The sequence below is a fragment of the Jatropha curcas genome, chromosome 6 (genome assembly GCF_041381405.1).
Source record: "Jatropha curcas cultivar XTBG-Jc1 chromosome 6, XTBG_Jcur_1.0, whole genome shotgun sequence".
Lineage (NCBI taxonomy): Eukaryota > Viridiplantae > Streptophyta > Magnoliopsida > Malpighiales > Euphorbiaceae > Jatropha > Jatropha curcas.
In genome coordinates this window covers 22,160,582-22,187,778 of record NC_143156.1, presented here as the reverse complement: position 1 = coordinate 22,187,778, position 27,197 = coordinate 22,160,582, and the positions used below count along the sequence as shown (strand labels likewise).

The window sequence follows — 27,197 nt, the reverse complement described above, 5'->3', positions numbered from 1 at the left end:
TATTCGATTCTAAAACTTTTTTAATTGTTAAGTACTAACTAAATAACCAATCTATATATATATATATATATATATATATATATATATATATATATATATATATATATATATATATATATATATAGATTGGTTATTTAGTTAGTACTTAACAATTAAAAAAGTTTTAGAATCGAATAAACACATGATGTTTAATTTATTCTAAAAAGATAAATTTAATATTGTAATTTGTGATTGTATTTTAATATTTTTTAACAAATAATATGAAATTAAATTGATCAAATTTTAGAATTACAATAACATATTAAAAATTTCTAACACTAATTTTTGTATTGATTGTAATTTCTAATATGTAAATTTTAGGAAGTTATTGTTTATTTACTATTGAAAGTTATTATCTATATGACATATGTTTATTATTTTGTTGTCATTTATACTATTTTCATTAAGCAAAATTTGACCATATGTAATAATATATTTATTTATGTAATTATACTATTTTTACATGCTTTTTAATCATGTTTAATTTCTTATTCATCGTGTGAGGGCGTAATTGACAATACTAGCTATTTTAATAGCTAGTAATCATTAGCAATTAGTAGTTAACCATTAGCTTATAGTTAATCGTTATTTATATAGCGGTTTAAATCATAAATATTCAGTAAAAATAACTATTTAATTAGTTTTTTAATTAAAAATAAAAAAATGGACATTAACTATTTAATTAACTAACTTTAGGAAAAAAAAGGTATGATTGTCAAAAAATTTAATTAATTTCTGTGAAATACTGAACATTAGAGTGTTTAACATTTCATAAAAAGTTTTCTCAAACTCTAAAAATTATTATAAATATTATGTTGCCGAAGGATACAAATGAACTAGTTGAACAAGGTCGCCCCTATGAAAAAATCCTGACTCCATCATTGTCTATAATTATGAATTCCAAACTTAATAAAAGGAAAACGATATGTCAAGAACATAATACAGAAGATATTTTTAATAGTTTAATAATTATCTTTAATAATTATTTATAAATATATATTAATTTTTTTAAAATGAAATAATAGTGCATTTCCTCAATGGAAAAAATTCCAACAAACAAGATGGGATATCTTCCCAATTTGGAGACAATCATGTTGTATAGATACTCTAGCAACAATATGAGCACCCATGTTAGCTTGTTTCATAACCCACTTGATATTAATATCATGCTTATACTCTAATATTCTCTGACATTAATATCAGGCCTATACTCTAATATTTATAAATAAATATTAATTAATTATTTTATATATAAATCATCAAATCAATGTTTTTTTAAAAAATAAAATAATTCATTTTTAAAATTTGTAAAAAAAAATAAGAAAATAGAATACTAAAAAAAGGAAAATGCCAAATCACGTTATAAAAGAACTAGTTATAGATAAAAATGTTTACTTGACTAAAAATGTTTACTAATGAAATTTTAGAAAATCATTATTCCCCCTCAACCCCATATTAATAAGATTAACAACAAATGAAAAGTTATCTCGTATATGAGTCTTGCCCTAGGGCATGAGAGCTGCGTTGCCTCTGTGCATATGGGTGGCTATTCTAGGGTTTTGATAATGGAGAATTAAGCTATTGGAATGGATATGGAGAAGGATATGGCCACGCTTACGTTGTTCGATGGTGAGGACTGTAGGACTGTGGGATATGGCCACCCTATTGGCGTTCGTAGAGTATAGAGTGTAGGACTGTGGTCTTTTAATTATCACCTTCTTGTTATGGACAAAATTCCTCCAAACATGGATCCTTGAGATGTGCATCTCTCTTTTGTTGAATTCTGGGTGCAAGTCCATAAACTTCGTAACAACTTCATGTGGGAGAGTATTGGCCAATTTCTAGGTCATTTCATTGGTTCCTTTGTTTCCTATGACCCTAATAATAATGCCTCAATCTGGAGATCATTAATGCACACACATTTTTTAGTGGATATTTGTTTACCTTTGAAAAGGTGAAAGCGGTTACGGAATGTTGGCTCAAGGGTCAATTTTATCTTGAGATTTTGATGATTATACAAAACAAATAAATTTAATATTCTTGTATGTGCTAATATTATTTTATGCAGAAATTATTGTTGAAAATTATTAAAGAAATGAAGTTCCTACATCCCAAGATTTTTATTTGAAGACCATGAAGATTAATGAAGATATTTTCTATTGGTTAGTATTATAATAATTCTTAGGAAATTATTGTAGGATAGAGAGTAAATGATATTATAAGCACAAATCTATTTTATCTCTCTCAAAATTATTTTGAAATGTTTTTGAATAAATTTATTAAGAGGATATAGCCAAAATCTTTACTCTTCACGTTTTTCCATCTAAAATATCTTTGGAGTAAATATTCTTTGTAGCTATTAAATGAAATTCTGCAAAAAGTATTTTCTGATCTAAAAAGCAGTTTCTGATTTAATACAGATGCTGTTTCTGATACAGCTGGCTGTTTCTGATATAAATGTTACACTGTTTTCTAAACTGAACCTTTCATCTCCAAACCTTGCATGTGTGAATATTAAATGTGGTCTGGTAGCCCTTTTAATTACAACTCATGCATTGCCTCGTTAGTTTAAAAACATCAGAAACTTCATTGCTCATTAAAGCAATAATCGCAACGTTAACTTCAAAAGAGAATATCATCTTTTCATATAAAAACTATTTCCTCTTTCAAAAAGTTGGGGGTTTTTGCAAAAGAGTATGAGTCCATTGTTCAAAGTTTAAATCTCTCTAAGCTCTCTCTTCAATCCCCCTATTTCTTTTCGTCTTTTTGCTTCAAGAAAAATTTTTAAGAGAAAAGAAAATTTATTAACAACATTTTCTGAAGAACAGTTCTGATCTTTAAATCTGTTTTCTAAATTCATTTTCTATTCTTCCTGTGCTTATATTTGCATTTCTCTCTATCTATATAGATTCTGTAATTTGTTGTAGACAGGCTCTTTATTTGAAAAATTTTTGTGTAATAGCTTAGGTGAAAAGCTATGGTGTAATAGGTTATCAAGCGACCTTCTCCTTGTGTGAGATTCTAATGTCTTGATTTGAGTTTTTGTTCTCTGCAAAAACAGAAAGGATTGAGGTTGACTAGAACCTTTGGAAAATCTAGTGGGATAAAGGTTAGATCTAGTTGTTGATCTATTTCCTTGTATTGTTGGTTTGTCTCTTACCCTTGAAAAGAGATAACATAGTGGAGGATCTCAAGATGCGTCTTGGGAGTGGATGTAGGCGAGTTAGTGCCGAACCACTATAAATCTCTTTGTTTATCTTCTTTTACTTTCTGAAGTTCTGCTTGATTATATTCTATTTACGCAACTGTTAATCTGTTTAGAAATGCAAAGTTGTTAATGAGTTTCTGATTCTAATCGTGAATAAGCTTTATCTTTTTGGAACATTAGAACTCTGAATTTCTATATTGTGATTATACCAAATTCTAATCTGTCCTTCTAATTCAGTGTAATTCACAATATGAATTATAATCAGTTTTCTAATCTTGCTTAAAACTTTGTGAAGCTGTTCTAATCGCAATAGCTGTTCTTCACAGAGTCTTTCTAAAATAACAATAAGCTTTGTGAAACTGTTCTAATCGCAATAGCTGTTCGTCACAGAGTCTTTCTAAAATTGCTTAAGCTTTGTGAAGCTGTTCTAATCGCAATAACTGTTCTTCATAGAGTCTTTCTAAATTGCTTAAGCTTTGTGAAGTAGTTCTAAATGCAATAACTATCCTTTATAGAGTTATTCTAAAATTGCTTAAGCTTTGTGAAGTAATTCTAAATGCAATAATTGTTCTTCACAGAGTTTTTCTAATCTTGCAATAAGCTTTGTGAGGAAGTTCTAAACTTGATAATTTACTCTCACAAATGCTTTCTAATTCCGCTGCAGCAGAATTCTGATTTTTGTTTTTGAAAGTTAAATTTTTAGAAAACTCAATTCACCCCCTCTTGGGTTGTGCCATACATAAATGGGACCCACACAGAATGATAAGGGAGTTGAAGCTATGGCTCAGTTTAAATATGAAAGGCTACCTATGTTTTGCTATATATATGGTAAGTTGGGACATTTTTTACTCCAGTTGACGGTCAGGAGGTGATGTCTTATGGCTGGGGACCGTGGATTAAGCCATCCGTTAGGCAAAGTTCATTTTCTTTTGATGATCGGCTATGGTTTAGAGATGCTAGAGGTGCTCCTTTGGATGGTGGTGTCAAACCCTCCTTGCAACCTATTCCTAAAATCATTCCTGCCTCTATCGAACGTGTAGTATCAGGTGCTACTCATTTACATGTGATTTCTGCTTCTAGTATGTCTGATGTGAGTGAATTACCTATGAGTGGACTTAACAATAAGCAAGATGGTGAAGATGATATGTTGGTGATTGAAGGCAAAAAAGGGGCTCAAGTTGATAGTGCTACTGTGTCAGTAACCGGAGATGTGTTTGTGAATGCTATTATTGAAGCTCTTATACCAACGGTAGGACCCGATGGGGATCAAACCCATCGAGACCAATGAGTCTATTAAGCTAGAACTACCAAGGATTAGGCAATCCTCATGTAGTTAATGCTCTTAAGGAGTTAGTTTGATCTAATAAGTCTGTTGTTCTTTTCCTTATGAAAACTCTTGTCATTTCTTCTCGTATTGGTCGATGTGGTGGTTTGGCTTTATTTTAGAAAGCCGATGTGGATCTGTATGTTAATAATTTTTCTCCTAATTATATTGACGCTTCTATTAATTATTAATCGTCAACTTCCTGGCATTTTACTAGCTATTATGGCTTTCCCGAACATAACCATAGATAATTGTCATGGAATCTGATTCAATCATTGGCGAGTAGTTATTCTTTGCCTTGGGTTATTATTGGTGATTTTAATGACCTTCTATTTAAGCATGAGAAAAAGGATGATGGAGAGAGACCTCAATGTTTGTATACAAGGTTTCAAAATATTATTGTTTATTGTAATTTAATTGATTTTGGCATGTCAAGTTCTCCCTTTACTTGGTTCCATGGAAGAGGTTCTAACCAAATATAAGAAAGGTTAGACCGTGCTTTTGCTACTCAAGAATGAATGAATATTTTCCCAAATTGTCTAGTTGTCAATCTTTATCACTTAGTTTCGGATCAGTCTCCACTTTTGATGAAGCTTTTTGCTGTTGTTATTACTCGGGGAAGGTTTCGTTTCAAGTTTGAAAATTAGTGGCTGCTTGAGGATGGGTTTTCTGAGCTAGTCCGCCAACAATGGATCAGTCATACAGTTTCTAATATTATAACACAAAAGACACTTGTTGCAGGTGCCCTTTTTGCATGGTCACGTACATTGCAAGGGACTTTCTGGATTAAAGTAAAATCATTATTTCGTGAATTGCAAGCTTTGCAAGATTCTAGTGCTTTTGGAGATGAAGCATATGTTGTTAAAAGAGATGAAATTAATTTGGTTCTTGCTCAAGAAGAGCTCTTTTGGAAATAACGAGCCAAGTCTTTTTGACTTTCTAATGGAAATAAGAACTCTAGATACTTCCATGCTTTTGCTTTTAAAAGACGCTGACAAAATCGCATTTTTAGGTTAAAGGATGAAACTGGTTCTTGGTTTGAGGGTCCTGATGCTATGAATGAAATGGTACGTTCTTATTTTCAAAATTCATTTGCTCCTTCAACTATGCAAATAGATTTTATTCTTCAGGCTATCCAACTTATTATTACTCATAATGATAATGACTTGTTATGAGCCCCATTTAATGATGGTGAGTTTAAGATGGCTGTACTTTCCATGCATCCAGATAAAGCCCCGAGCCCTGATGGATTCAATATGTGCTTTTACCAAAAGTTTTAGCCTATCATCGGTCTTGACATTATCCAAGCTTGCAAAAATTGGCTTCGCACGGGTGAGTTTCCTCCTGGTCTTAATGAAACTATTATCACTCTTATTCCTAAGGTTTATAATCCAACTACTGTAAAAGATCTTCGGCCAATAGCATTGTGTAATGTCTTGTACAAAATTGTGGCCAAGGTTTTGGCTAATAAACTAAAAGGGGTGCTAGATAAAGTTGTATCACCATCTTAGTTCGCTTTTGTCCCAGGCGGGCTAATAACAAACAATATTATAGTGGCTTTAAATTAATTCATTATATGAAGTGCAGGACTAAAGGTAAAAAGGGGTTTACGACATTGAAGGTTGATTTTTTTAAGGCTAATGATTAAGTTGACCAGTTTTATGTAGCAGATGAGTTTTTCTCCTCAATGGGTTCAACTTATTACGATGTGTGTTGATATAGTTAATTATTTTGTCTCATTTAATGACACATTTATTGGTCCTATTATTCCCCATAGAAGACTTCGTCAGGGTTGTCCGCTATTCCCTTACCTATTTATTTTCTGTGCTGAGGGTTTATTCGCTTTATTTTGGCAAGCAGAAACATGTGTACTCATACATGGGTCTAAAGTGATTCTGTTAGAAAAACAGAGTAGAACAGAGTTGCTGAAAAAAAAAAAAAGAACTAAGAGGAATTTCAGCAAACCGCTGGTGTGCACAGAAAATGTGAGAGAAGAATCAGATACATTTCCATTCATCAAATGCTCTTTAAATACAATCACAGCATAACCAAATCCCAAATTACGTGGACACAAATTATCTCACGTCGACAAGAAAATAGGGAATCAAATAACAAATATTGACATATTAAAACAGAAAATTAATATCACTAACTAAAAATAGATAACGTGCAGAGATACTTTGCATTACTCTCTAACATACTCCTCCTTAATGCAAAAATCCATAACTCCTAGCTTGTCTCTGAGATATGCAAACTTCTCAAAAGTAAGAGCCTTTGTAAAAAAATCAGCTACTTGCTCTCTTGTATTGCAAAACTCTAGCTGAATACTTCCTTCTGCAACTTGCTCTCTTATAAAATGATGGCGAATATCAATGTGTCTTGTTCTTTGGTGATGAACTGGATTTTTTGCCATCGAAATTGTGGACTGATTATCACAAAAAATGATTGTTGCTTCTTTCTGCTCAATCTTCATATCTTGCAAAATTCGTCTGAGCCAAACTGCTTGACAAGCTGCTGCAGTGACAGCCATATATTCGACTTCCGAAGACGACAAAGCTATAGATGGTTGTTTTCTTGAGCTCCAGGATATGGCACTAGACCCAAGCAAGAACAAATATCCTGTAGTACTTTTACGGTCATCCAAAGAACCTGCCCAATCAGTGTCAGAAAAACCATACAGTTTAAAATTTTCCGAGTACATAGAACAACCCATGAGAAGAGGTTCCCTTCAAGTATCTTAAAACTCTTTTCGCAGCACCAAAATGAACCTTGCTTGGACTCTGCATAAACCTTGAAAGGAGACTGGTTGCTTGTAAAATATCCGGACGACTATTCGTTAAATAAAGCAGACTTCCCACCAAACTCCGATATAACTGAGAATCTACTTTCTCTTCTCCATCATCCAAGCAATATTTATGGTTTGTGATCATTGGAGTTGTGACTGAATTGCAATCTTTCATATTATATTTAGAAAGGAGATCATTCACATATTTTTGTTGTGAAATGAAAATTCCAGCCTTACACTGGCTCACTTCCAATCCCAAAAAATAACTCATCAAGCCCAAATTAGTCATATCAAATTCAGTCACCATAATCTTCTTAAATTCATTGAATAACTCAATGCTATTTCCTGTATAGATTAAGTCATCCACATAAAGGCAAATGATCAATACCTCATTGTCTGCTTTTCTCTTAACATACAACGTGGGCTCGCTTGCACTCTTTTGGAAGCCATTTTTACAAAAATGTGCGTCAATCCTCCCATACCAGGCCCTCGGTGCTTGCTTGAGGCCGTAGAGAGCTTTCTTTAATTTGTACACTTTCTTTTCTTCACCAACAATTTCATAGCCCTTAGGTTGCTGCACATACACTTCTTCTTCCAAAATACCATTTAAAAAGGCTGATTTTACATCAAACTGAAAAACTTTCCAGTTAAAATAAGCAGCAATAGCAAGAGTAGTTCGAATCGTGTCAAACCTTGCTACTGGAGAGAACGTTTCTTCAAAATCAATGCCTTCACGCTGCATGTATCCAAGTGCGACTAACCGAGCTTTGTATCTCTGAATAGACCCATCTGGCCTGTATTTCAGCTTGTACACCCATTTCAGCCCCACTACTTCTTTATTGAATGGCAAGTCAACCAACTCCCATGTTTTGTTTTTTCCTAATGCATTCATCTCCTCATCCATTGCATTTTGCCATTCTGCAATTTTTGCTGCTTCTTCAAACTTGCTTGGTTCTTGATAGACCACAAGATGACATTCATCAAGTTGTCCATAAATCTCTTGTAGAGATCTCCATTTCCGTGGAGGGGTACTTGTTGAAGACGATGATGTTGAACTAGAAGGACTGGAAATAGGAGTATTTGAGAAAGAAGAATCTGAACCACCATTATTGCCTTCATTTTGAATTTGCTCAGGGACAAAATCCTCATCATTTGGAAATACATTTACTCCTGGCTGCACCTCACTCCAAATCCATACACTTTTCTCATCAAAAACAACATCACGACTTATTAGCAATTTTTTTGAAAGAAGATCATAGAAGCGATACCCTTTAGTTTCCATACTGTACCCCACAAATATGCATTTCACACTGTTTTCATCAAGTTTTCCTCTCTTTTGAGATGGCACCAACACATAAGCAACACAACCAAAGATTTTAAAGTGTTTTACCTTTGGTTTCTACCCATTCCAAGCCTCAAAAGGTGTTTGATTTGATAAGGCTGATGTAGAACTTCGGTTCAAAATATAGGCAGCAGTATGAATGGCTTCTGCCCAAAAGCATTTTGGAAGACTTTTGGCTTTCAATATACTCTTGGCCATCTCCACAAGACTTCTGTTTTTCCTCTCCGCCACACCATTCTGTTGGGGAGTATAACTGGCTGTAAGCTGCCTCTAAATTCCAAGATCTTCACAGAATTTGTCAAATTCTGCAGAGACAAATTCACCTCCACGATCTGTTCGCAAGATCTTTACTGCATTGCCGCTTTGTTTTTCAATCAAGCTTTTAAATTTCTTGAATGTTGACAGCGTCTCTGATTTTTCTTTAAGAAAGAAAACCCAAGTCATTCGGCTATAATCATCAACAAAGACAATAAAGTACATGCTGCCATTAAGAGACAAAGTGCGCATCGGACCGCAAACATCGGCATGTATAAGTTCAGCTGTTTCAGAAGCTCTCCTTCTTTTGCCCTTGGGAAAAGAGTCTCTATGATGTTTCCCAATCACACAACTTTCACACACGTCACCAACAGAATTTATGACAGGTAATCCATCCACCAAATTATTTTTAGACATTAAACTCAAGCTGTTAAAGTTTAAATATCCATACCTGTGATGCCACAACCAATCATCATCTTCTAATGGCACTGCTAATGATTTTTGTTGGTCATCAAAATCAAGTGGAAATATATTATTTTCGCTCATTGGAACGCGAAATAACATATTCTTTTTTGTTTTATCTGAAAACACAGTGCAAGAGAAATCTTCAAAAAGAAGTGAATACCCTTTTCTCATAAATTGACCAACACTCAAAAGGCTTGAATCCAAATCAGGCACATATAGAACATCTCTAATCTCACAATCATTCAACTTCACGATCCCTTTACCATGAACTTGACGAACCGTTCCATCTGCTGTTTTAATGTTGGATTTGAAGGACTTATCCACACTAACAAAAGCCTCCAGATTAGCAGTCACGTGCTTACTGCTACCACTATCCATATACCACACATTAGATGTAACACCCCTTCCCGGTCCACCCGTAAACCCGAATGAACCGAGTCGAGATGCTACAACACTGGTTGACTGTATGGTCTGACATGCTGAATACATACTGTATATTGTATATTGAATATAATAACATGCTGGTACTGTTTCCAAAAATAATGTAATTTATATTTACAAAACATGATACAAGTTTACAAAATGAAATGGGCCCAACTGTGTGCCCTGTACATGCCATAAAAAGAAAAACAAAATGAGTTTCTACCCTGAAGACCGAGTCTTCTACAGATGAACTGCAGCAGTTGTATGCGGACTCTCTATGGACCAGTCTCAAAACCTGCGAGTTAAACAGGTAACTCGCTGAGTAAATAATGCTCAGTGGATATCTCAACAAATAAAGAAACAATTAAACGCATACATAAGTACAAAGAGCCACGTAACAACCATGTAAACACATAAGGCACAGATAATCACACATATCATCATACTTTCATTTTATCTGAATGATCTTTCTTGCTGTGTATTATACTGTATAATTCATTAAATATTAGTCACAATATCTGTATGGCTCCATAAGGTTATAGTGAAACCGAAGTGATAAGATAAACTGTATGAAACTGGGTGAAACTGTATGCTATAGGCCCCGAACCGGATTCGCCTATGCCAATAATGTCCGTTTTGGTGCCCCTAACCGGATTCGCACCGCACGGTTTAATCATATCCACTCAACGGCCTGTAGCCGGAGTTCCAAACTGTATGGGGTGCAGATCTGCTATTCTATGTCGCGACATAGCCTTATCTACATGGTTTCTACCTAACCTCCATGGAGCTTAAGATTAGCATGTCAACAATGTAACACAATAGCACATAAATGGTTTCACAACGTCATCGTTCATCATATTGATTTGATTTCACATCATATGAATGCTTGTATGTTGTTTTAATCCATGTTCTTATGTTGTATTTTTGTTGTAAAATGATTGGATGCATGCATGTTGAGCAAAGGAATGTGATTACATAGTAAATGAAAGGCAAAAGAGGGTCACAGCACAAGTCGCGACCGCGTATGTGAAAGTCGCGAGCGCGACTTGTGCATCTTGAGAGTCAGTGCGTTTCTGGCTGAAGTCGCGACCGCGCAGCACAAGTCGCGAGCGCGAGATGAAGTCGCGAGCGCGCTTGTGTGATTCGCGAGCGCGAGATGCGCACACTGAGAGTCAGAGAGCTTCTGGCCAAAGTCGCGACCGCGCATGTGAAAGTCGCGAGCGCGAGTTGTGCCATTTGAGAGTCAGAGAGCTACCTGACTCAAGTCGTGAGCGCGCAATGGGAAATCGCGAGCGCGACTTGCTTTCCAGTATGCGCGAGCGCGCGACGTGATTCCGTGCAGTCTGTGTTCTTTTGGCCATAACTCTCAATGTACAACTTCAAATTGAATGATTCAAAAGCCCATGTAAAGCTAACACAGAAAGGAACAAATAACTCTTCTATGACAATTCCTAATTCCATCATTATATGGGTTCAAAATCAAGATGAAGTTGCTGGTAACATTTCCAGCAAACTCTGTTTCCGTTTCATAGATTCATCCCCTGTTTTCACATCATTTCCAGTACTTCCACCCAACAACAAGCAACATATCATTTCATGAGCAACACTCCACACAATTTTTCATGCAAAGAACATGGGAAATAACAAGAGATATCAAACCTGTCTTGCCACAAAGCTGGGGCTCTGTTTTAACTTCTCTTTTCTGCAACTTTGGAACTTTCTTCTCCTATACACAAGAATTCTCATAACTCATCTCCAATATAACTCAATTAAAGAGTGAATAACATATAACTTCAAGGATTTCTACTTACTTGGAGTGGACTTAGTGCTTAACGTGCATGAAACTTGCAAGGAAACGGGAGGGAAAGTAAGAAGAGAATATGAAAATGGGAAAGTGAGCTGATAAGAACGGATAGTCTCTAGAAGAAATGACTTGGCTGTGTAACATATCTACTTGGTACCTCAAGTGTACTAAGACACAACTTAATACCCACACTGTATGTTTGGCTGCAAACAAGGCCTAAACTTTTTCATGCAAATAAGTCCACTTATCATCTCATGCTACCCCAACCGGGTTTGGTTCAACCCAACTCACCCTTCCTCTATGAAATGACTCAACTCAACGCACTAGGATGTTACAATTCTCCCCTCCTAAATAAAAACTTCGTCCCGAAGTTTACCTGTTGTGAACAGATGCGGATATTGTTGTCGCATGGTGTCTTCTGATTCCCAAGTTGCTTCTTCTGTCTTATGATTCCTCCAAAGAACTTTCACCAATGCTATTTTCTTGTTCCGTAATTCTTTAGTTTCTTTGGCTAGGATCTGAACTGGTTCTTCTTCATAAGTGAGATCCGGCTGAATATCAATCTCTTCCGCTGATAATACATGTGAGGGATCTGATCTGTATTTCCTTAACATTGATACATGAAAGACATTATGAATTCGATCTAAAGTTGGAGGTAATGCTAGGCGATAGGCTAATGGTCCTACGCGTTCAACAATCTCGTATGGACCAATGAACCTAGGGCTAAGCTTACCCTTTTGTCCAAACCTTAAGATCTTCTTCCATGGTGAAACCTTCAAAAATAGTTTATCCCCAACTGAATACTCAATGTCTTTTCTCTTTAAATCAGCATAGGATTTCTGTCGATCACTTGCTTCCTTCAGCCGTCTTTTGATGATTTCTACTTTCTCTTCTGTGTCTCTCACCAAATCTGGACCCAAAATCTTCTTCTCACTAAGTTCTGTCCAACATACAGGTGTTCTGCATCTTCTACCATACAATACTTCATAGGGTGCCATCTTGATGCTCGCTTGATAGCTGTTGTTGTAGGCAAACTCCATGAGAGATACATATTTGTCCCAACTGCCTTCAAACTCTATAACACATGATCTCATCATGTCTTCCAAGATTTGAATTACTCTTTCTGACTGGCCATCTGTCTGTGGATGAAATGCAGTGCTGAAATGCAGTTTCGTTCCTAATGCCTCTTGAAGTTTACCCCAGAACTTCGATGTAAACCTTGGATCACGATCCGAGATAATGGATGATGGAACTCCATGTAGTCGAACTATCTCACCAACATAAATTTCTGCTAACTTGTCGAGAGAATAGTCCGTCTTGACTGGTAGAAAGTGAGCTGACTTGGTTAATCTGTCCACAATCACCCATACTGCATCATGCTTCCGCTGTGTCTGAGGTAAGCCAGTAACAAAATCCATCGTGATCTGATCCCATTTCCATGTTGGCACTGTTATTGGATGAAGTAACCCGGATGGCAGTTGATGTTCTGCTTTTACTTGTTGACATGTTAAACATTTTGTTACAACATCTCCGATGTCTCTCTTCATGCCTGGCCACCAGTAGCCTGTCTTCAAATCTTGATACATCTTGGTGCTACCTGGATGCATTGTATATGGACTGTTATGAGCTTCATGCAGAATCTTTTGTCTGACCTCCCCTGTCTGTGGTACAACAATTCTATCTGCATAAAACAAAACTCCATTGCTATCCAATCTAAATTTCCCACCATGATCTGCCTGGACTTGTTTAACCCATAGGGCTATTTGTGCATCTTTCTTATGTGCTTCTGCAACTTCCTGAATCCAAGATGGTTGTACTTGCATCTGTGCGAGAATAGCTCCTTGCTGTTGTAACTCCATACTAATTCTCATTAAGCTCAAAGCATACAAGGATTTCCGGCTAAGGGCATCCGCTACCACATTAGCCTTGCCCGGATGATAATTAATGACATAATCATAATTAGCCAGAATCTGCATCCACTTCCGTTGTCTTGAATTCAAGTCCTTCTGTGTTGTTAAGTACTTTAAACTCTGATGATCTGTGTAAATGTAACACTTTTCACCATACAGATAATGCCGCCATACTTTAAATGCTAGAACAATGGCTGCTAGTTCTAAATCATGGGTTGGATAATTCAATTCATGTGGCTTCAATTGTCTGGATACATAGGCTACCACTTTCCTATCTTGCATGAGCACACATCCTAACCCAGTATGAGAGGCATCACTGTAAATCTCAAAGTCTTTACCTGACACTGGCTGAGTTAACACGGGTGCTTCAGTCAACTTTCTCTTCAAAGTGTCAAAACTCTGCTGACATCTATTATCCCAATGGAATACAACCTCTTTTTTCAATAGTCTTGTTAAAGGTGATGCAATGATGGAGAATCCTTTTACAAACCTTCTGTAATAACCGGCTAAACCCAGAAAACTGCGCACTTCTGTAACATTTCTGGGTGGTCTCCAATCAATAATAGCTTCAATCTTCTTAGGATCCACTCTGATACCCTCTGATGACACCACATGTCCTAAGAAAGAAACTTCTTCTAGCCAAAACTCACACTTACTGAGCTTAGCATACAGCTGTTTATCTCTCAATGTCTGAAGTACAATCCGTAAATGCTTATCATGTTCTGCCCTGTCTCTGGAGTAGACCAAAATGTCATCTATAAACACCACCACAAACTGATCCAGGTATGAATGAAATACGCAGTTCATAAGATCCATGAAAACCGCTGGTGCATTTGTGAGACCGAATGGCATTACTAAACATTCATAGTGACCATATCGGGTCCTGAATGCAGTCTTGGAGATATCTTCTTCCTTTATCCGCAACTGGTGGTATCCTGATCTGAGGTCAATCTTAGAAAATATACCTGCACCTTTTAACTGATCAAACAAATCATCGATGCGAGGCAATGGATACTTATTCTTGATTGTCAGTTTATTCAACTGTCTGTAATCAATGCATAGTCTGAATGATCCATCTTTCTTCTTTACAAATAATACCGGTGCTCCCCAAGGTGATACACTGGGTCTGATAAAGCTTTTATCCAATAACTCCTGCAGCTGAATCTTTAACTGTTTTAACTCTGCTGGTGCCATTCTGTAAGGTGCAATAGATATTGGTGCTGCTCCAGGATAGACATCGATGGTAAACTCTACTTCCCTTCTTGGTGGTAACCCTGGTAACTCATCTGGAAACACATCTGGATAATCACATACTGTTGGTATATCTTCCACTTTCAACTTTTCTTTCTCTATTTGTAACGCACATACCAAGTATGCTTCACAACCCTTCTGAATTAATCTCTTTGCTGCCATGGCTGATATCACATTACTCAAAAACTCTCGCCGGTTCCCGACTACTGTAATCTCTTCCCCTGCTGGTGTAGATAACGTCACCCTTTTCTTTGCACAATCAACTAGAACATTATGTCTAGATAGCCAATCCATACCCAAAATAACATCAAATTCTCTAAATGGCAACTCCATAAGATCTCCTGGAAATTCCTTTCCATGAATAACAATTGGACAGTCTTTGATCACTGTATGAGTTGTTACTACATCTCCTAATGGATTGGTAACCAACATACCCTGACTCACATGTGCAACTGCTAACCCTTTAACCCAAGGTTTAGGTACACTAATGTATGAATGAGATGAGCCAGGATCAATCAAAGCATAAACTACATGCTCAAATAAAGAAAACTCACCAACTATAACATCTAGAGCTTCCTCCTCTTCTCTGGCTTGCATAGCATAAACCCTAGCTGGACCCCTAGTCTCAGGCCTGTCCACAGTCTCTGACTGCTGTCTCTGCACTCCAGAGGGCTCACCTCTACCTCTACCTGCTATGAACTGGGTAGGAACTCTTGCCTTCTTCGGACAGTCTTTCTTCTGATGGTCTAATGCTCCGCATGTCCAACATTTACCGGTCACCAACCAACAATCTCCACCATGTCGTCTACCACAATGCTCACAAGGTGGATACGGATAACCGGCTGACTCTGCACCTCTACCGGTGCCTCTACCAGTTCCTCTGCCTGAACCTCGAATACCACCGGCAGAACTAGCCACAACTGATGCTGCTGGTGCATGAACACCCCTAGCTATGCCTTGGCTAAAAGAAGGTCTAGAACCAGCTGAACTACTAGCACCTCTGAATCTCTTGCTCTCCGGCTGATGTGTACTGGGTGCACTCTGAGTCTGGTCTCTTCTCTGCTGAGACCGCTGGCGTCTAGAACGCTGATTGGCCTGTATTCGCTCTATCTCCTGAGCTGCCTATACCAAGGCTGAGAATTCTCTGAATCTGGAAGCTACCACTCCCATCTGAATCTCATCATTCAGGCCTTCTTGAAATTTCTTACACCTCTCGGCCTCTGTAGACACTATCTGCTTACCATACCTGCTAAGTCGAGTGAATTCTCTTTCGTATTCAGCTACAGACATTCTGTTCTGTCGCAGGTATAAGAATTCTTTCCTTCTCGCATCTAGGTAAGCCTCGGTAATGAACTTCTTCTTGAATTCATCCAAGAAGAATTGCCAAGTACGTTGATCTGCTGTCACTCTCTGTTGCACAGTGGTCCACCATGTATATGCCTCCTCTATCAGCAATGAAGTGGCACAAACCAACTTGTCTTCTGCTGTACACTGCAATTGTTCTAGGACTCTCGATGTCCCATCTAACCAATACTCAGCAAGCTCTGGGCTATCATCTTTACTAGCTTTAAATTCCTTTGCACCATATTTTCTAAGCTTCTCCAGTGGGGGCTTTCTCTCTCTTTCTACTATTACGGGTGCTTGAGGCATCACTCCTGCAATTTGTCTAAAAGTGTCTGCAAGTTGCTTTAACAGCACCTCTTGACCTAGTGCTCTTGAAGCCTCACCCTCCACTGTTCTAGCTTGACCTGGTGCTGCTGGAGCCTCACCCTCCACTGCTCTAGAGGCGTGTGACTCACTTTCACCTTCTTGAGACATCCTCCTAAAATAATAACAACTGCTTAGTTCATCAGGGTAGTCATGGCATGTACATATACTAACTTATGCATGCAAGCCCGGGGAAATTAAACCGAGGACTCTGATACCAAAATTTGTAACACCCCTTCCCGGTCCACCCGTAAACCCAAATGAACCGAGTCGAGATGCTACAACACTGGTTGACTGTATGTTCTGACATGCTGAATACATACTGTATATTGTATATTGAATATAATAACATGCTGGTACTGTTTCCAAAAATAATGTAATTTATATTTACAAAACATGATACAAGTTTACAAAATGAAATGGGCCCAACTGTGTGCCCTGTACATGCCATAAAAAGAAAAACAAAATGAGTTTCTACCCTGAAGACCGAGTCTTCTACAGATGAACTGCAGCAGTTGTATGCGGACTCTCTATGGACCAGTCTCAAAACCTGCGAGTTAAACAGGTAACTCGCTGAGTAAATAATGCTCAGTGGATATCTCAACAAATAAAGAAACAATTAAACGCATACATAAGTACAAAGAGCCACGTAACAACCATGTAAACACATAAGGCACAGATAATCACACATATCATCATACTTTCATTTTATCTGAATGATCTTTCTTGCTGTGTATTATACTGTATAATTCATTAAATATTAGTCACAATATCTGTATGGCTCCATAAGGTTATAGTGAAACCGAAGTGATAAGATAAACTGTATGAAACTGGGTGAAACTGTATGCTATAGGCCCCGAACCGGATTCGCCTATGCCAATAATGTCCGTTTTGGTGCCCCTAACCGGATTCGCACCGCACGGTTTAATCATATCCACTCAACGGCCTGTAGCCGGAGTTCCAAACTGTATGGGGTGCAGATCTGCTATTCTATGTCGCGACATAGCCTTATCTACATGGTTTCTACCTAACCTCCATGGAGCTTAAGATTAGCATGTCAACAATGTAACACAATAGCACATAAATGGTTTCACAACGTCATCGTTCATCATATTGATTTGATTTCACATCATATGAATGCTTGTATGTTGTTTTAATCCATGTTCTTATGTTGTATTTTTGTTGTAAAATGATTGGATGCATGCATGTTGAGCAAAGGAATGTGATTACATAGTAAATGAAAGGCAAAAGAGGGTCACAGCACAAGTCGCGACCGCGTATGTGAAAGTCGCGAGCGCGACTTGTGCATCTTGAGAGTCAGTGCGTTTCTAGCTGAAGTCGCGACCGCGCAGCACAAGTCGCGAGCGCGAGATGAAGTCGCGAGCGCGCTTGTGTGATTCGCGAGCGCGAGATGCGCACACTGAGAGTCAGAGAGCTTCTGGCCAAAGTCGCGACCGCGCATGTGAAAGTCGCGAGCGCGAGTTGTGCCATTTGAGAGTCAGAGAGCTACCTGACTCAAGTCGCGAGCGCGACTTGCTTTCCAGTATGCGCGAGCGCGCAACGTGATTCCGTGCAGTCTGTGTTCTTTTGGCCATAACTCTCAATGTACAACTTCAAATTGAATGATTCAAAAGCCCATGTAAAGCTAACACAGAAAGGAACAAATAACTCTTCTATGACAATTCCTAATTCCATCATTATATGGGTTCAAAATCAAGATGAAGTTGCTGGTAACATTTCCAGCAAACTCTGTTTCCGTTTCATAGATTCATCCCCTGTTTTCACATCATTTCCAGTACTTCCACCCAACAACAAGCAACATATCATTTCATGAGCAACACTCCACACAATTTTTCATGCAAAGAACATGGGAAATAACAAGAGATATCAAACCTGTCTTGCCACAAAGCTGGGGCTCTGTTTTAACTTCTCTTTTCTGCAACTTTGGAACTTTCTTCTCCTATACACAAGAATTCTCATAACTCATCTCCAATATAACTCAATTAAAGAGTGAATAACATATAACTTCAAGGATTTCTACTTACTTGGAGTGGACTTAGTGCTTAACGTGCATGAAACTTGCAAGGAAACGGGAGGGAAAGTAAGAAGAGAATATGAAAATGGGAAAGTGAGCTGATAAGAACGGATAGTCTCTAGAAGAAATGACTTGGCTGTGTAACATATCTACTTGGTACCTCAAGTGTACTAAGACACAACTTAATACCCACACTGTATGTTTGGCTGCAAACAAGGCCTAAACTTTTTCATGCAAATAAGTCCATTTATCATCTCATGCTACCCCAACCGGGTTTGGTTCAACCCAACTCACCCTTCCTCTATGAAATGACTCAACTCAACGCACTAGGATGTTACATTAGAATCACATTCTCTGGTAGCAAAAGCAGCAAGAAATAAACTCTCACATTCATCATTATTTTCTTGCTCAACTAGATTAGCCTGATTTCCTTTTAGTCGGCAATTCTTTGCTATGTGACCTTGTTTCCCGCAATTATAACATGTAAAATTACGGAAACGAGTTTCACCTTTATTACTTTCAGTGTTGTGATTCTTACAATTCCTTAATGCAATTTTTTTTATCTTTCTTCAGTAATTCTTTAAGAATTTCTGCAGATGTTCTTTCGTTGTAGCCATTCTCTACGAAATCCCATAACTCTTGGGAGAGAAAAAGAGTTTTCATTTTGATACTCCAAATATCATAGTTGGCGATTCCTCGAAGAATTGGAACAGAAGGTTGTAAGAGATTAATTCCCACTGAATTACAAGCCATCTGGAAGGGAACCTAGGACCTGTTAGTAAAACAGATTAATTCCTCGGAGTATAACCCGGGCTCTGATACCAGATGTTAGAAAAACAGAGTAGAACAGAGTTGCTAAAAAAAAAAAAAAAGAACTAAGAGGAATTTCAGCAAACCGCTGGTGTGCACAAAAAATGTGAGAGAAGAATAGGATACATTTCCATTCATCAAATGCTCTTTAAATACAATCACAGCATAACCAAATCCCAAATTACGTGGACACAAATTATCTCACGTCAACAAGAAAATAGGGAATCAAATGACAAATATTGACTTATTAAAACAGAAAATTAATATCACTAACTAAAAATAGATAACGTGCAGAGATACTTTGTATTACTCTCTAACAGATTCATGGTGCCCCTAGCATTAACTGCTTGTTGTTTGTCGACGATAACTTTTTCTATTTTTTCGGGCAACAGATCAAGAAGCTATTGTTGTGAGGAATATCTTGCAGACTTTTGAGATGGCTTTAAGCTAGGACAATAGTTTGCAAAGTAGGGTGTGTTCTTTAGTGCAAATGTCTCCTCTGACAGGTGTACTTGTATCTTGGGTATCTTAAATGTTTTTCATCCTCTTGATCATGGTTGTTACTTAGGTATGTCATCTCTTATAGGCCAGAATAAAAAAGCTATATTTTCTTATGTACGAGATTGTATACAGTCTCATATTTTTGGTTGGCACCAAAAATTACTCTCTCATGGCGATAAAGCAGTTCTTCTCAAGGTAGTGGCGCAAGCCTTGCCAGCTTGTTCTATGAGTGTTTTTATTCTTATGACTTTATCTGATGAGCTACAGAAAATGATGAACTCTTTCTGGTGGGGTTCAAAGCTAGATGGTACTCGGTCTATACATTAGCTTTTATTGGATAATATGTGTTCTACCAAGGAATTTATTGTCTTGGTTTTCGACAATTTCGTGCTTTTAATTTAGTTCTCTTAGCTAAACAGGGTTGGAGGTTGCTTACATCTTCAACTACCCTTCTTTATTTTATTCTCAAAGCAAGATATTTTTCTCGAGTGGACTTCATGGATGCAACTGAAGGTTGGAATTTCAGTTTTTTATGGAAGGGTCTTGTCAAGGCTATAACGTGTTAAGGCATGGTGTTCGATGGCAAATTGGCTCAGGTTCTTATGTTAATGTATGACGAGATCCATGGATAGCTAATGATAACTCTTTTTCGGTTTCATCTCCTGTGATCCTTGGCTTTAATGATTTGACAGTTGTTGATTTGAAGTTGAATGCTGGTCATTGGAATAAGCCTTTGGTGCGAGGCCTTTTTCTTCCGAGATGATTAAGATTTTGTCTAGGCCTATCTACCATCATATTGCCACTGATAGAATTGTGTGGCACTAAACAAAACATGGTATTTTATGCTGTGAAATCAGGCTAGCATTGTATTATTAATGATGTTTTGCTGCAAGCAAACCTTCAAGTTAGCCTTATATGGAGGCGTTTATGGAATTTAAAGATACCAGCAAAAGTCTCTGTGTTTCTATGGCGTGCTTGCAGAAATATTGTCCTAACCAACACGGGATTGATGGACAAAGGGGTGGATATTTTGCCATCATGTCCCTTTTGCAATGAGAATGAGACTTTATGTCATGCCTTGTTGTACTGTGGTTTTGCTCGTCACTACTGGTTGCTGCAATCTGATATTAGTTTGCCATAAGGATAATAGTCCTTTTTGCAGTTTTTGAGGCGCTATTGGGTGTGGAGAATGCTAAGCTAGAACGGTTTGCAATGTTGGCTTGGTTATTTGGAATGCTCGTAATTGTTTGGTCTGGCAATCATTTAGATGTTCTCCCTATTTTGTCACTACTTTTGCTTCTCGGTATCTAAGGGAATGGCAACATGTTGCTACTCAATTCAAGAGCTCTGGCCTGCCTGAGGTTTCAGTTGCCTCTGCAGCTGGTGCTACTTGGTGTGCACCACCTGAGGGAATTATTAAAGGCAATATAGATGTTGCTCTATTTTCAGATAGCCAGCAGTTCTGATTTACAGCAGTATTCCGTGATCATACTAGGGCTTTTCTCACAACAGTTTCAGGCATTTCGCTGGCTTGGTGTCTCCTCTAATGGCGAAAACAATAGCTTTGCGAGAAGTTGTAAGGTGGTTCCTCTTACAGCAATGGGGACCTATTGTTCTAGAAGTGGATAATCTTCAAGTTGCTATTGCTGCCAACAGTCCACTTGATAATATGTTAGATTGGGGAATGCTTGTTTTAGACGTGAAATGGTTTCTGCATCAGCTAGAAAATGTTGAACACTCATGGATAAAAAGACAGGCAAATATATCAGCTCACTGTCTCCCTAGGGAGGCATGTAATTTTGATGGCTGTTATGCTTGGAACGTTGCTCCTCCTTTCTTGGAGGAAGTTGTACCTGTTGTTGCTTAATCTTAATGAAACTTCCTTTTCATATATATATATATATATATATATATATATATATATATATAAAAGATTAATAAGATTGACTATTAAAAAAAATTATTAATAAGATTATTAAAATCCTCCCTGTTCATTAAAACATAGTAATGTGGGCTTAATTTGGTTGGGCCTATTCAATTCGAATCAAATCAAAATTAATTTTAAAAACGAATCGGTTGAATCAATTTTTTATTGCGACGATTTAGTTTCAAGTGACTGATTTTTATTAAATCAAGTCGAAATAAAGCAAACTCAGTTTAAACAGATAATCGATATTTTCTTGTGAGCAAACTGATGGAATGGAATCAAATTAGATATATTCAGTTTTTGGTCCAATTTTATTGATAAGTTTGCTCATCTCTACCTACTAACATCCTCGTCATTGGATTTACTAAATGTAGAAGTTCCATGTATCCATAGGGATGGACATTCAATCGATTTCATTGAAGTAAACTGAATTTTTTTTTTTTTTAAATGAGAATCAAACCATATCGAGTAGTATTCGTAATGAATCAAATCAAATTGAACTACTTCGGTCAACTGCATTGTTAGCATTTTTTATAAATTTAGAATTATCTTTTGAGATTCATGGAAATTAAATACAACTAAACCAAATAACTTTGATTTTTTTTTTTTTTATGAAAATCTAAATCAAACTGTCTATGCCAGATCAACTTTCTTTGGTCAGTTCGATCGGTTGGTTATATGAAGTATACTAAGCATATAGACAATATGTACGATTTACGAACATCATCCTCGAACTCAGGGACTATATATTATTGCATAGGGTCCTTACATTTGAATGGAGAATAAACAGAGGTTTGTTCAAGTTACGTAAGTGTTAGTTCGTCCTAAATTTCTAAGGGTTTAATAAAATGTATAATTTATAAAATTATACTACCAAAAAGGTTCTGAGTATTTTGTTACATAGGAAAAATCTGTGTCATCGGACGTCTACAGCACACATCAAGACAGCTCTTCAAATTATAAGGTTTCACCTATTTCTCTTGGATTAATACGCAAAATACATGCATACATGTAGAAATAAGTAAAATTCCATTTATTTCACAATTTAGAATACGTACTTTTTAATTAAGAACTACCAATGCCTTATGTTTAAATAAATGAAATTAGTCCTCACATGATTAATAAACCCAGATAGCTTCATATTACAAAAATGACCAATGTACATTCTACCTCCTTGTGCACTTTGTACATCAATTAACCTGTTGAGAAAGAAGCACTAGAAGTCCCTGAGGACCAAGCAGTATTTCATTTAGGAAACTTAACAATCCAAACCAAACCACAGGAGTTACATCCACTCCTCCAACTGGTGGAATCACCTTCCGTGTCGGAATGAGAAGTGGCTCTGTAGGAGCATAAGCTATTACATATGGAAATTTCCCAACAGGAAGTTTTGGGTACCAAGACATTACTATTCTCAAAATAAATAGAAAGGCAAATGCTGAGAGAAATGGCCCCAAAATACTAATTGCTAGCTTTGCTGTGGCAGGGTCTAAATCTCCCAGTGTCAAACTTTGAATGAACGTTGAGGTAGCTTCGGATGCTTCTAGTGTATTGTGATCGATATTCATGACATCCTCAAGACTGCTAAATCGACTCGTTAAAAGGGTTGCATATGCTGGCAACAATTCAAAGTTTACTGCCGAGCAACATAGTCTAGACTGTGACCCTTGACGAAGCTTACTTGAATTTCCTCTTTTCGGACACATGAAGCTTTCCTGTCAAATATAGGTAGTTAAATATATGGAAGACAACTGAATCTGAAGTCTATAAGTCACTCAACAAAAAGCATTATCTTTGAAAGTCAGTGTTTCGTATTCACATTTGTTCATCTCTACACAACCACTAGGGAAATTTTTGGTACCTCATCATAAGCATTAAGCATACAGGCATTAATTGGGTGAAAGTATCTTCAGGGCATATATAAAGGCGAATTTAGTCCCCATACACCATGCAAAAGCAGATTTCAGACCATAAAAAAAAAAATTACTAAGCCAGTAGGCCACAAGGGATTGAACAAACCCCATAACAAAATAAAAATTCTAAAATATTCCAAATTAGAGGGTTGCATATGTGAACTACTAGTGAGAAATGAATAGGGGAGAAGGAATTAACATATAAAAAGAAAGGCATGGCCACTAGAAATTTCATCACAGAAGCCCCATGAAAGCTATAAAACTTGTAAAATTTCAGCAAGATATACTTTATTCTAGTCTAGTGAAAGACAAAGCAGCACAGTTTTATTGATGAATCAAGTAGGATTAATCATCAAATTTGACTTTTATTATTTCAGAAGCTTAAAACTCAAATCCTACCTATTTGTACATCAATTAGATATATAGTATGTTAAAAACACTTCTTTGACTATTAAACAAATTCAAGCCTGCATCTTCTAAAGTACAGCAAAAGACTACACCTCGGGGCAGACTTTCTCAAAACCAATATAGCAATATACCCCACACCAGATTGTAGAGTTATCATACACACTGAACTAGTAAGAATTCTAAAGCAAAGTGGAAGCCAATCACTCAAGAGGTATCACTAGTTCAAGAGCATAATTAGTACATTATTGGCATCTTCACAACTAGAGGTAAAAAGCCTTTGAGCAATATTAATTAGTGAGCTGAAACTGAATAATACAAATTCAAATTACAGTAGAATTGTGTACTTAATGTAGATAACGAGAAAGCCTCTTAAGAAATCAAATAAAAACTTCGGAGAGGTGACTAAAATTAATAACTTAAAAATGAAACTGGCTGTAGTATAGCCAACTTGCATAGTTGCATTACCAAAGAAACAACTGCTAAGCTCTTGCAAACAGAACATCAATCAATTGGGAAACAAAAATTTGCTTGTTTAAAAACATAACGATCAAATTCTTGTCCACCTTTCTGCTTATTCATTTATATCAAAACCTTATTAATAGTAAATAAATGAAACTCACTTTGGCATTTCCTCAATCACCTAATACCCAATTTGCACAAAGTTAATGCAACACAGATTCACTCTTAATACTAACATCAATCGGTAGAAACCTAGTTAACACTCTTCAACTGCAATGGCAAAAAAAGATCCATTTTTTAAAAATCAAAAGAGTATCATCCATTGTTCCATACCAGACACCAAATACGGATGAAATAAGTTAGTGATACTTACAGAAATATTGAAATTGATTTTCTTGTATACAGAAGGCCTTCGTCCTTAAAATAATGTGAGAAATGAAATAAATAATCTTTGAAATAATAAAAAATAACAGCCAAATACAGGAAAATTTTTACAATTAAAAAAAACGTTTCTACTAAAATTGCAAAATTGGATAAGAAATGCAGAAGAATTGATAGTACCTCTTATATGGGAGTTGCTGAAGATAGAGGCGCAAGTTGCCATTTTGGCCAGTGATATGTCATCTGTTCAGCCAACCCGTTCATGCTTCTATAATTCATTCTATCCTATTCTATTGTTATCTGAAACGACACCGTTCTAGTCATTCGAAATAAACCTTGTTTTTTTCGTTCATTTTTTTTGTGGGGGTGTAAAAGCAGAAGAAAAAGGACCAAGAGCAACAAACAAGAAGCCGAAGCAGAATCTTTAACAGTGTTGCAGATCTAGGTCGCACAGGCAATAAAAGGGGTCAGTGAGAGGTAAGTTTAGAGCATACCCATTTGTTTACAATGTTGCCCTTCTGCTCAAAACCCATTTTTCTAATGTTTATGGTTTCTTCAACTATATTAAAACTCTGTGCATAAATTGGCCAAATCAAAAGCCTTTCAAAAATCAGACATTTTCCTGAAAGGGGAAGAGCGATCACACTCATAGAGAAAGAGAAAGGAAGGGACAAGTGGTTAGTATTTCTCATTTTTGGGTGAGATGTTGCATTAATCAATAAAATGTACCTGTTGAAAATTAGTTTACAGATTAAGGAAAAGATTTTAGAATCTTAATCTTGTGTTTGCTATCTGTTGCATTAAGTATTAATAAACTGGATCTGAGAAGTAACTAAGGAAATGAAAAGAAAAACAAATAAGATTCTCAACTAGTTTATAGCATACTGAGATACATATGCAGAGAAGAGATGAATACTGCGGTATCGGAAATTTCATTAGTTCTCCTGTTCTCACATTTATATACATAAGTTATAGATAGATAGATATTATAAATTATAGAAAATTCTTAAAATATCAAAATTCTTGATTTTTCTTGAATGATAAAAGAAAAAAATAAGAAACATAAAAATTCAATATTAGGATGTCAAAACGTCACATAAGTATTAAAATTTGTATCAAATTCTCTATTAAAGCAATAAAAGAATGAGATATGACATTATATAAGAATTTGATAAATAAGAAATGATAAATTTTGGGAGCCATGTATTAGTCTCTAATTAATTCATTTCTAAACATAGTTTTATAATAGATACAAGCTGTATTTTAAAACATATCTTATAATGGTAAGAATATGATTTTATGTATTTATTTAAAAAATATTTTTTATAAATTATATCCAATAAATTAATAAAATGTAATTTTCTAATTGACTCTGACTAAGGTTATTTTAGAATTTTTAAAATTTCATTAAAGGCGATACCGGTAATTCCATTGTTCTCCTTATTCCTACATTTATATATAGTATATATATATATTTTTTTTTTCACATAGTTTGAGAATAGTGAATTAAATTAGTTTAACTATAATTATTTTCTTATTTTTTCATATATATTGTTAAATATTTCTTGAGACTTTCAAAATAGCATAAATAGTTAACATATAATTTTTTTTTTTTTTTTTTGGAGAAGAAAAAGAGTAGTATTGGAACTTTAAATAAAAAGAGTCTAACAACAGCAGATGGTGAATAAAGGGAGGAACTTCCTGTAATACCCACTGCTCAATTCTGAGAGACCCGACGGCAAATGTCACATTCGGTACCGGATGTACCGTCCTAACTGATATAAAGATCATATAATCATATTCTAAATTAGAAGTAACTTAGTATTCACAAATTTAGTAAATGATATTTCGTTATTAAAATGTATATTTATTTTAAGAAAAAAAAACAAATTGGGAAGATCCTATAGAAAAATTGCAAGAGTTTCTATAACGCCCTAATTTTTGGTGTTTGAAATAGTAGTTTGTGAATAGTACCATCGGTCCGAGAGTCGGTATTATTTTGGTCTGAAAAAATTACTATATATGTTTTATATTTTCTTTAATATTTTTGGGGCATGCATGTATGATTTTTATAGGTAGAAAGGAAGTAACGAATATTTTTGGAGAATTTGGATAATTAATGAATAGTGAATTATGGTGTTATATTAATTAAGGAAATTTGAGGAATTATTTTTATGGAGTAAATTTGAGATTTTTGTGAAAATAAATAATATTTTGAAGGAATTTAATTGGAGAATATTTGTAGCCATT

At 36.1% G+C, this 27,197-nt stretch overlaps 1 protein-coding gene across 1 annotated transcript; it reads right to left on the bottom strand.

The window, feature by feature from the left end:
* Window positions 1–22,796: 22,796 nt before the first annotated feature.
* Window positions 22,797–25,220, bottom strand: CCB3 (cofactor assembly, complex C (B6F)). The gene is made up of 3 exons (XM_089722784.1): window positions 25,128–25,220; window positions 24,940–24,983; window positions 22,797–23,501 (listed from the first exon to the last, which is right to left on the bottom strand). The coding sequence occupies exons 1-3, from the start codon at window positions 25,168–25,170 to the stop codon at window positions 22,977–22,979; spliced, it is 612 nt and encodes a 203-aa protein (XP_089578910.1). The 5' UTR covers window positions 25,171–25,220; the 3' UTR covers window positions 22,797–22,976.
* Window positions 25,221–27,197: the final 1,977 nt, after the last annotated feature.

What these genes read in the sequence shown, in the direction of transcription:
- CCB3 (XM_089722784.1), bottom strand. Translation starts at nt 25,170, where the DNA reads ATGGCAACTTGCGCCTCTATCTTCAGCAACTCCCATATAAGAG. An exon ending in CAGCAACTCCCATATAAGAG is followed by an intron (nt 24,984 to 25,127) that starts GTACTATCAATT and finishes CATTATTTTAAG; the next exon opens with GACGAAGGCCTTCTGTATAC. An exon ending in AAATCAATTTCAATATTTCT is followed by an intron (nt 23,502 to 24,939) that starts GTAAGTATCACT and finishes TATATTTGACAG; the next exon opens with GAAAGCTTCATGTGTCCGAA.